The 11,866-nt window shown below is 33.6% G+C and overlaps 1 protein-coding gene across 1 annotated transcript; it reads right to left on the reverse strand.

Annotated features, from left to right (window-relative positions):
- Positions 1-2,910: 2,910 nt before the first annotated feature.
- On the reverse strand, positions 2,911-9,318 carry LOC113755560 (pentatricopeptide repeat-containing protein At1g63080, mitochondrial-like; the record flags this gene model as incomplete). Its single annotated transcript, XM_027299536.1, has 4 exons — positions 8,954-9,318; positions 7,840-8,511; positions 3,848-4,195; positions 2,911-3,405 (listed from the first exon to the last, which is right to left on the reverse strand). Coding segments are annotated over exons 1-4 (1,880 nt in total), but the record flags the coding sequence as incomplete, so codon positions are not given.
- Positions 9,319-11,866: the final 2,548 nt, after the last annotated feature.

The following is an 11,866-nucleotide window of genomic DNA, read 5'->3' on the forward strand; positions in this document are numbered from 1 at the left end:
ATTATCCAATTGCATTAAAACTAGAAGAACCCAACCCTAACCAATAAACACGCTAAGAGGGTTTATTTAAATTAGATCTTGCGTTCCCCCAACATAAAGCCAATTATGGTGGTTGTCACTAGTTGTCAACTAAACGAACAATTACGGATTCAATTTAATTGACGTGACAGTAGGCTATTAAATTAAATCAAATACCTGGCCGTTGATATTCACTTAATAAAATACCCATGAACAATTAATTCAGAAAACGCAAGAACAGCAACAAATTGGACGAAATAGTGAAAATTCGATTAGATCTCACAGATGTTATGAATCGCGCTTTCGCGTTAACCCTTGGGTAGAAGGGGAATTTAGCCGTTCCTCATCATATCAGTCTTGCGCGATTTAATTGATTTCATCCACGCAAACATCAAAGAATCTGGAACGATGAAGTAACGAAGAAAGAAAAAGTGAAAAGTCTTGCTTGTTTCTGCGTTGGAGTCCGTACTGAATCCGAAAGTTCAATGCCAAAGCCAACGAAAATTGTACAGATCCAAAGCAAAAGCAAAAGAGTCAAAATGTAAAAGCCAAAAAGCAAGGGAAAAGTCTTGGATGTTTGACAGATGCGAAAAAAGGAAAACTAAAGCTAAGGTAGTGATTCCTCGTGAATCTGGATTGTTTTCTTCTTTGTAGCGCCGCCAGTAGGAGCCAAATCAGGAGCAAGCTTTGTCTAAGGGTTCTAATCCCACGCATCTGGTCCACGTGGACCTGGTTCCTTAATTGGTTCTCCTGCTGTTACCAAGCCCGCGGGTCCGGCTTTTGGGTAACCCTCTACAATTTCTAGCGTGGGCACATCCTGAAATAAAGGGTCTTCTGGAAATTTGCTTCAAAAGATTATTTTTATCACCAACCACCTACAATTTACACAAATATCAAATATGAGCAAATTCTCAATTCTTAGCGCCATGAGTAGCCAAAATTAGGACAGAATAATAGTGCAAAATGTGCTCAATTACCGCTCTATCACTTACTTAAGATTTAATAGCATGAAAATGCATTCATTTCCTCTGCATTGATATGACATAATACTATCGGAGTGAAACAAGGGATCTAAAGGAGAACAGAAGTTAGACTATATTAGTAACAAGTAAACCTTTTGTGTGTATTTACAAATGTTTGGGGAATAAATACCAAATCTTTTGAGTCCAAAACACTTACCTTTCAAAGAGTTTCAATTGACAAAAAGATCCTCTTTTATGATTTCTACTTCGGTTCATTGGGTCCAAACTTCTCAATTATCTCCATACAAGAAGGATAATTTTCTTTATCTTGTAGCAAATCTATTAAAATAGAAAAAGTTGATGAGTCCATTTTAAATCCTCTTCTAGCCATTTCTTCAAGAAATCTCAGTGCATCATTATATTCCCCTCTCCTAAGAAGTTCTTGAGCAATAAAACTAAATGTTATACCATTAGGCGAACAACTATTCTCTTACATCTTCACAAAAAACTCTTTAGCGTTCACATCACAGTCAACATATTATAGACAAAGATTAGTAATCAATCGTTTTTATATGTTGACAGCGTTATTGTTCCATTCTTTCAAAGAAAGATTATTGAAGAATCCCCTGACACATTGAAACCTCCCACTTTTGCACCAATCCATGTGAAAATTATAAAAAAAAATTTAAAAATATAAAGGTGGGTGAAAAAGAGAAAAAAATTGAATTAAAAAAAAAAAAAAAAAAAAAAAAAAAAAAAATTAATAAAAAATTTAAAAAAATTAAAAAAATTAAAAAAAAAAATAAAAAATAATTAATATTAAAAAAAAAAAAAAAAAAATTAAAATAAAAATTTAAAATTATTAATTTAAAAAAAAAAAAAAAAAAAATAAAAAAAGAAAAAAAATTAAAAAATTAAAAAATAATTTAAAAAAAGAAATAAAATTTATAAAAATTTTTTATTTTAAAAAAAAAATTTTTAATAAAAAAAAAAAAAAATTAAAAATTAAAATTTTTTTTATTTTAAATAAAAAAGAAAAAAAAATATTTAAAAAAAAAAAAAAAAATTTTTTTTGATTTTATTAAATTTTAAAAAAGAATTAAAAAAAAAAAAAAATTTAAAAAAAAAAACTGGAATTTATTAAGAAAAAATAAAAGCTCAGAAAAAAATTTTGTAAAAATTATTAAAAAAAAAAAATAAAAAAAAAATTTTTAAAAAAAAAAAAAATTTTAAAAAAAAAAAAAATAAATTTTTTTTAAATAAAAATTTTAAGAATTTTTTTAATAGAAAAAAAAAAAAATTAAAATTTAAAATAAATAAAAAATAAAAATAAAAAAAAAAAATTTTTTTTGTTAAAAAAAAAAAAGAAAAAAATTAAAATTAATATAAAATAAAATAAAATAAAAGAAAAAAAAAAAATTTTTTAAAAAAAAATTAAAAAAAAATTAAATAAAAATAAATAAAAAAAATTATAAATAAAAAATTAAAATAAAAATATTATAATTAAAAAAAAAAAAATATTAAAAAATTAAAAAAAAAAAATTTTTAAAAATAAAAAAATTTTTTCATTTTAAATTTAAAAAAAAAAAATTTTTTTTTTAAAAAAAAAGAAAAAAAAAAAAAAAAAAAAAAAAATATTTAATTATAAATTTTATTAAAATTTTTTTAAAAAATTAAAAAAAAATTTATTTAAAAAAAAAATTTTTAAGAAAAATTTTTAAAAAAAAAAATTAAAAAAAAAAAAATTATAAAAAAAAAAAAATAAAAAAAAAATTTTTATTATTTAAAATAAAAAAAATTTTAAATAATAAATAAAAGTTATTAAAAAAATTGAATTTTAAATTGAAAAAAAAAAATAGAAATTAAAAATTAATATAAAATTTTTAAAAAAAAAAAATAAAAAAAATTTTTTAGGAAATTGATGTTGTACATAGTTATATCAAGTTTGACTCCATCAAATTGCATTTTCTGCAGGAATTGCAGGGCCTCCTCAATATGTCCACATTTGCATAGGCCATCCAACATTGTACAGTAGGTATGAAAATCAGGAGTTAAGGAAACAGCTTGCATCTCAACGAATACTTCTCTTGCAGAACGATACCTTGCCATCCTGAACAAACCCTGCAAGACAATATTATATGTACCAACGTCAGCTCTCAAACCTCTCTGTGGAATTTCCCTGAGGAGATGCATGGCCTTATCATTTTCATTTTTCTTGAAATGCCCATTCATTAGAGTACTGTGGCTTAGAATATCTGGATGCACACCCCTATTAACCACGGTGTCAAAAATTTTCCTTGCTTTATCCATTTGGCCCTGCAAACAGTATCCATTCATCAGGACATTATATATAACTGTATCAGAATTTTCACCTCTCTGAATCATGATCTCAAATACATCTCCTGCATCTTGCAAGGATCCTTCCCTAGAAAATGCATCAATCAGAATACAATAAGTAAAATGGCTTGGAGGAATACTAAAATGACTCATCTAGTTCAGTAGCATTTTGACATCTTTTAATTTGCCCAATTTACAAAGGCCATGAATCAAACAGTTATAGGTGACAACACACGGGAGAACACCCTTTTCGATCATCTCATGCAAAAGGGCCAGAGCTTGATCGACCATTTTATCTTTGCACAGTCTGTCAATAATAGTCGTGTATATGATGGCATTGGGTTTAACATTCGTATTTTAACCATTTTCCATTATCCTAAAGAATTTAATTGCAGTGCTAGTGTTTCCCGCCTTACAAAGCCCATGGATTACACTTCCAAGGATGACCACATTGATTTCGCAAAGTTTTTCATATATCATTTTTTCGAACAAATTCTTGGGCCTGCAAAACCATATTTTGTCGAAAGAACCCCTTGAGTAATGTGCCAAAGGTGGTAGCATTGGGTAAAAAACCAAGCTTCAAGAGGGCACCAAATAGAGAAAATCCAAAATCCACTCGACCCACGAGGCAGTAACAGTCAATGCCCATGCCCAATGTGTAATCATCAACTAGAATAATGCCCTTGTTGCCACGCATGTCTCTGAAAACGGAAATAGCTGAGTGATAATGCTTCATCTTAATAATACGGGCCAGAAGTTTATTGAATTGAATAACTCTAGGCAAAGGCCTCATCGGGACCATCTGATTGTACAAGCTCAAAGCATTTTCCAGCTTATCAATATCGCTAATATTGTCCCTTAAACTTCCAGATTCATAGCTGAAATTGGAACTCATAGAAGAGTGATCATTATTGCTAGCAGTAGTACCAGTAATTGCAGCGGCAGAAATAGAATGAAATCGAAATTGAGAATCAGGATTAGGGAAATTGGGAATTAGGATTAGGGATAGGGTTAGGGTTTGGAGAGAGATATGTTAAAGTACTAGTTGAGATACTTGGTGCTTTCTGGAATTGAGGAATGGAAACAACAGAAAAAGCTCTACTCTCGATCTTCATATCTGACACAAGACTAGTTATTTTTTCTTCTTTCCAACAAACGTCAACATTTTATAGCTATTAACACTTGATAATACAATAACTAATTACAAAAAAGGGTAACTACCTTCATATCCTTTCTTGCTCGATCTATTAACCATGTTGGGAAGTTATTTTCCCATTCGATATCCTTAACTAGTTTGGCAGTGAATTGCGCCAGGATATGGCTACACCCATTTCCAGCTCTAGGAACAAAAGAGAACTTGCAACACTCAAAATCCTTTCTAAGGTTACCAATGTCCTCCAGGACTGTTTCTACGTTATTGTCCTAAACATTGCCTGTCTTAATTTGGTCCACTACACCTTTGCAGTTTGTTTGGACTTCAATATTAGTACAACTTGCGTTCTTTGCCATTACTAGAGCACTTCTAATAGCCAGTGCTTCTTCTTTGCTTGCTTCTCCTCTCTTGCGTTCAAAATATTCCTTTTACTTTCACAATCCTTCCCACCCAGTTCCTAGCTATGATCCTCAAACTTGTTCTTACCATTTTGGCTGATATTGCTGCATCTGTATTTATTTTAATCACTCCCTCCTTAAGTGGTTCCCAACCATCTTGCTGATGCTTGCCAACTTCTGGAGTGGCATTGTTTCCTGCACCTGCAATTGTTTCATTTTCATATTCGATCCATTCTTGCTATTTTTTATCAACAATTTGCTTTGCCTCCTTGTTCTCACAGTGGAATACCATACTGTTTCGTGCCTTCCAGATTTGCCATAGGATGTTTACTGTGAGGTTGATTCTGTCCTGCACACAAGACTAGTTGAATTAACAGAAAAATGTTGAGTTATTACGTAAACTATGTTATTTTGCTTAGTTAACAGAATTAAGTAGGAATTAGTAGTATTTTGTCGTTTTCTTTGTAGTTTGTTGTGTTTGGGGTATTAAGTGGATTTTTTCAAATTCGGTCCATGTCAGCAAGTTAGTTACAAGTAACTTTAGGCACTAGTATTAGTAGGAAGAGGCTCTACACTTTTTGTTATTAATTTTACTGATATTGAAACCGATTCCTTGTGAGTGAATGGATCAATTCCTTTCTCTGCAAGTTTCCCTCAACTCTTCCTTTATTCTCTGATCATCTCTTTCCTCTCTATTTTGAATTTTACATTTTCTCTTATTCGTTGCTGAATTTCAGTGAAGTACCATTGATTGAGCTTGAGTTTGTGACAAATGGTATTTAGAGCAGTCGATTCTGAGGAAATGACAGAAACTAGAAGTAAAGCTTCTAAGGAAAATCTTAAAAGGTTAGATAGAGAGGTCTCAGAACTGGGAATGGCTGTGAAGAACTTGGCTGGGTCTGTGAGTGAACTTAGTCTATCTATTTCACTTACTGGTAGGTGCCGAACCTGTACAATAATAATTACTAAAAAGTCCTAATCACCACCACAATTAATTATAAAACAAATCCGAGTACTGGAGCAGGGACCCTAGGTGTGCAATGGGTTACTTGATTCACCATGTTTCCGAAAAGTTTGCTTGATCCGATATACCAGAATTGTCTATAAATATACTAAAATTGCATACAATGGCAAGTAGAGTCGATTCTACAGGGAACGGGTTGGAAATTGTTTCTTTCCACGTCAATAGAATAAATTGGGGGATAATTAATGAGGTGAAAATAAAAATAAAATAAACAAAATTCAAAGCTAACTTACCAAGTACAATTTACTAAAAATAGCAATTAATAAAATTCTACCCAAAGGATCAACTTTTCAGGCACGGTCCAATTAAATGATCATTGATGCAAAGATATTTCATTCATCCGTCTCTAGGTTGGTTATAGCTATCAAGAAGTTCTGACAACCAGTTCTTCCTTACTTTTTTGACAGTCAAGGCACGACCATGGACTGCTTCTCTAACCAGAAAACAACCCTAGGTACGACCGTAGAAATTTAATTATCCAATTGCATTAAAACTAGAAGAACCCAACCCTAACCAATAAACACGCTAAGAGGGTTTATTTAAATTAGATCTTGCGTTCCCCCAACATAAAGCCAATTATGGTGGTTGTCACTAGTTGTCAACTAAACGAACAATTACGGATTCAATTTAATTGACGTGACAGTAGGCTATTAAATTAAATCAAATACCTGGCCGTTGATATTCACTTAATAAAATACCCATGAACAATTAATTCAGAAAACGCAAGAACAGCAACAAATTGGACGAAATAGTGAAAATTCGATTAGATCTCACAGATGTTATGAATCGCGCTTTCGCGTTAACCCTTGGGTAGAAGGGGAATTTAGCCGTTCCTCATCATATCAGTCTTGCGCGATTTAATTGATTTCATCCACGCAAACATCAAAGAATCTGGAACGATGAAGTAACGAAGAAAGAAAAAGTGAAAAGTCTTGCTTGTTTCTGCGTTGGAGTCCGTACTGAATCCGAAAGTTCAATGCCAAAGCCAACGAAAATTGTACAGATCCAAAGCAAAAGCAAAAGAGTCAAAATGTAAAAGCCAAAAAGCAAGGGAAAAGTCTTGGATGTTTGACAGATGCGAAAAAAGGAAAACTAAAGCTAAGGTAGTGATTCCTCGTGAATCTGGATTGTTTTCTTCTTTGTAGCGCCGCCAGTAGGAGCCAAATCAGGAGCAAGCTTTGTCTAAGGGTTCTAATCCCACGCATCTGGTCCACGTGGACCTGGTTCCTTAATTGGTTCTCCTGCTGTTACCAAGCCCGCGGGTCCGGCTTTTGGGTAACCCTCTACAATTTCTAGCGTGGGCACATCCTGAAATAAAGGGTCTTCTGGAAATTTGCTTCAAAAGATTATTTTTATCACCAACCACCTACAATTTACACAAATATCAAATATGAGCAAATTCTCAATTCTTAGCGCCATGAGTAGCCAAAATTAGGACAGAATAATAGTGCAAAATGTGCTCAATTACCGCTCTATCACTTACTTAAGATTTAATAGCATGAAAATGCATTCATTTCCTCTGCATTGATATGACATAATACTATCGGAGTGAAACAAGGGATCTAAAGGAGAACAGAAGTTAGACTATATTAGTAACAAGTAAACCTTTTGTGTGTATTTACAAATGTTTGGGGAATAAATACCAAATCTTTTGAGTCCAAAACACTTACCTTTCAAAGAGTTTCAATTGACAAAAAGATCCTCTTTTATGATTTCTACTTCGGTTCATTGGGTCCAAACTTCTCAATTATCTCCATACAAGAAGGATAATTTTCTTTATCTTGTAGCAAATCTATTAAAATAGAAAAAGTTGATGAGTCCATTTTAAATCCTCTTCTAGCCATTTCTTCAAGAAATCTCAGTGCATCATTATATTCCCCTCTCCTAAGAAGTTCTTGAGCAATAAAACTAAATGTTATCCCATTAGGCGAACAACTATTCTCTTACATCTTCACAAAAAACTCTTTAGCTTCATCCAGCAAACCTTTTAGACAAAGATTAGTAATCATCGTTTTATATGTTGACACGTTATGTTCCATTCCTTTTAAAGAAAGATTATTGAAAAGATCCCCTGCACATTGAAACCTCCCACTTTTGCACAATCCATGAAGAATGATGTTGTACATAGTTATATCAAGTTTGACTCCATCAAATTGCATTTTCTGCAGGAATTGCAGGGCCTCCTCAATATGTCCACATTTGCATAGGCCATCCAACATTGTACAGTAGGTATGAAAATCAGGAGTTAAGGAAACAGCTTGCATCTCAACGAATACTTCTCTTGCAGAACGATACCTTGCCATCCTGAACAAACCCTGCAAGACAATATTATATGTACCAACGTCAGCTCTCAAACCTCTCTGTGGAATTTCCCTGAGGAGATGCATGGCCTTATCATTTTCATTTTTCTTGAAATGCCCATTCATTAGAGTACTGTGGCTTAGAATATCTGGATGCACACCCCTATTAACCACGGTGTCAAAAATTTTCCTTGCTTTATCCATTTGGCCCTGCAAACAGTATCCATTCATCAGGACATTATATATAACTGTATCAGAATTTTCACCTCTCTGAATCATGATCTCAAATACATCTCCTGCATCTTGCAAGGATCCTTCCCTAGAAAATGCATCAATCAGAATACAATAAGTAAAATGGCTTGGAGGAATACTAAAATGACTCATCTAGTTCAGTAGCATTTTGACATCTTTTAATTTGCCCAATTTACAAAGGCCATGAATCAAACAGTTATAGGTGACAACACACGGGAGAACACCCTTTTCGATCATCTCATGCAAAAGGGCCAGAGCTTGATCGACCATTTTATCTTTGCACAGTCTGTCAATAATAGTCGTGTATATGATGGCATTGGGTTTAACATTCGTATTTTAACCATTTTCCATTATCCTAAAGAATTTAATTGCAGTGCTAGTGTTTCCCGCCTTACAAAGCCCATGGATTACACTTCCAAGGATGACCACATTGATTTCGCAAAGTTTTTCATATATCATTTTTTCGAACAAATTCTTGGGCCTGCAAAACCATATTTTGTCGAAAGAACCCCTTGAGTAATGTGCCAAAGGTGGTAGCATTGGGTAAAAAACCAAGCTTCAAGAGGGCACCAAATAGAGAAAATCCAAAATCCACTCGACCCACGAGGCAGTAACAGTCAATGCCCATGCCCAATGTGTAATCATCAACTAGAATAATGCCCTTGTTGCCACGCATGTCTCTGAAAACGGAAATAGCTGAGTGATAATGCTTCATCTTAATAATACGGGCCAGAAGTTTATTGAATTGAATAACTCTAGGCAAAGGCCTCATCGGGACCATCTGATTGTACAAGCTCAAAGCATTTTCCAGCTTATCAATATCGCTAATATTGTCCCTTAAACTTCCAGATTCATAGCTGAAATTGGAACTCATAGAAGAGTGATCATTATTGCTAGCAGTAGTACCAGTAATTGCAGCGGCAGAAATAGAATGAAATCGAAATTGAGAATCAGGATTAGGGAAATTGGGAATTAGGATTAGGGATAGGGTTAGGGTTTGGAGAGAGATATGTTAAAGTACTAGTTGAGATACTTGGTGCTTTCTGGAATTGAGGAATGGAAACAACAGAAAAAGCTCTACTCTCGATCTTCATATCTGACACAAGACTAGTTATTTTTTCTTCTTTCCAACAAACGTCAACATTTTATAGCTATTAACACTTGATAATACAATAACTAATTACAAAAAAGGGTAACTACCTTCATATCCTTTCTTGCTCGATCTATTAACCATGTTGGGAAGTTATTTTCCCATTCGATATCCTTAACTAGTTTGGCAGTGAATTGCGCCAGGATATGGCTACACCCATTTCCAGCTCTAGGAACAAAAGAGAACTTGCAACACTCAAAATCCTTTCTAAGGTTACCAATGTCCTCCAGGACTGTTTCTACGTTATTGTCCTAAACATTGCCTGTCTTAATTTGGTCCACTACACCTTTGCAGTTTGTTTGGACTTCAATATTAGTACAACTTGCGTTCTTTGCCATTACTAGAGCACTTCTAATAGCCAGTGCTTCTTCTTTGCTTGCTTCTCCTCTCTTGCGTTCAAAATATTCCTTTTACTTTCACAATCCTTCCCACCCAGTTCCTAGCTATGATCCTCAAACTTGTTCTTACCATTTTGGCTGATATTGCTGCATCTGTATTTATTTTAATCACTCCCTCCTTAAGTGGTTCCCAACCATCTTGCTGATGCTTGCCAACTTCTGGAGTGGCATTGTTTCCTGCACCTGCAATTGTTTCATTTTCATATTCGATCCATTCTTGCTATTTTTTATCAACAATTTGCTTTGCCTCCTTGTTCTCACAGTGGAATACCATACTGTTTCGTGCCTTCCAGATTTGCCATAGGATGTTTACTGTGAGGTTGATTCTGTCCTGCACACAAGACTAGTTGAATTAACAGAAAAATGTTGAGTTATTACGTAAACTATGTTATTTTGCTTAGTTAACAGAATTAAGTAGGAATTAGTAGTATTTTGTCGTTTTCTTTGTAGTTTGTTGTGTTTGGGGTATTAAGTGGATTTTTTCAAATTCGGTCCATGTCAGCAAGTTAGTTACAAGTAACTTTAGGCACTAGTATTAGTAGGAAGAGGCTCTACACTTTTTGTTATTAATTTTACTGATATTGAAACCGATTCCTTGTGAGTGAATGGATCAATTCCTTTCTCTGCAAGTTTCCCTCAACTCTTCCTTTATTCTCTGATCATCTCTTTCCTCTCTATTTTGAATTTTACATTTTCTCTTATTCGTTGCTGAATTTCAGTGAAGTACCATTGATTGAGCTTGAGTTTGTGACAATTGGTATTTAGAGCAGTCGATTCTGAGGAAATGACAGAAACTAGAAGTAAAGCTTCTAAGGAAAATCTTAAAAGGTTAGATAGAGAGGTCTCAGAACTGGGAATGGCTGTGAAGAACTTGGCTGGGTCTGTGAGTGAACTTAGTCTATCTATTTCACTTACTGGTAGGTGCCGAACCTGTACAATAATAATTACTAAAAAGTCCTAATCACCACCACAATTAATTATAAAACAAATCCGAGTACTGGAGCAGGGACCCTAGGTGTGCAATGGGTTACTTGATTCACCATGTTTCCGAAAAGTTTGCTTGATCCGATATACCAGAATTGTCTATAAATATACTAAAATTGCATACAATGGCAAGTAGAGTCGATTCTACAGGGAACGGGTTGGAAATTGTTTCTTTCCACGTCAATAGAATAAATTGGGGGATAATTAATGAGGTGAAAATAAAAATAAAATAAACAAAATTCAAAGCTAACTTACCAAGTACAATTTACTAAAAATAGCAATTAATAAAATTCTACCCAAAGGATCAACTTTTCAGGCACGGTCCAATTAAATGATCATTGATGCAAAGATATTTCATTCATCCGTCTCTAGGTTGGTTATAGCTATCAAGAAGTTCTGACAACCAGTTCTTCCTTACTTTTTTGACAGTCAAGGCACGACCATTGATTGCTTCTCTAACCAGAAAACAACCCTAGGTACGACCGTAGAAATTTAATTATCCAATTGCATTAAAACTAGAAGAACCCAACCCTAACCAATAAACACGCTAAGAGGGTTTATTTAAATTAGATCTTGCGTTCCCCCAACATAAAGCCAATTATGGTGGTTGTCACTAGTTGTCAACTAAACGAACAATTACGGATTCAATTTAATTGACGTGACAGTAGGCTATTAAATTAAATCAAATACCTGGCCGTTGATATTCACTTAATAAAATACCCATGAACAATTAATTCAGAAAACGCAAGAACAGCAACAAATTGGACGAAATAGTGAAAATTCGATTAGATCTCACAGATGTTATGAATCGCGCTTTCGCGTTAACCCTTGGGTAGAAGGGGAATTTAGCCGTTCCTCATCATATCAGTCTTGCGCGATTTAATTGATTT

Source organism: Coffea eugenioides, unplaced genomic scaffold (genome assembly GCF_003713205.1).
Source record: "Coffea eugenioides isolate CCC68of unplaced genomic scaffold, Ceug_1.0 ScVebR1_1574;HRSCAF=2447, whole genome shotgun sequence".
NCBI lineage: Eukaryota > Viridiplantae > Streptophyta > Magnoliopsida > Gentianales > Rubiaceae > Coffea > Coffea eugenioides.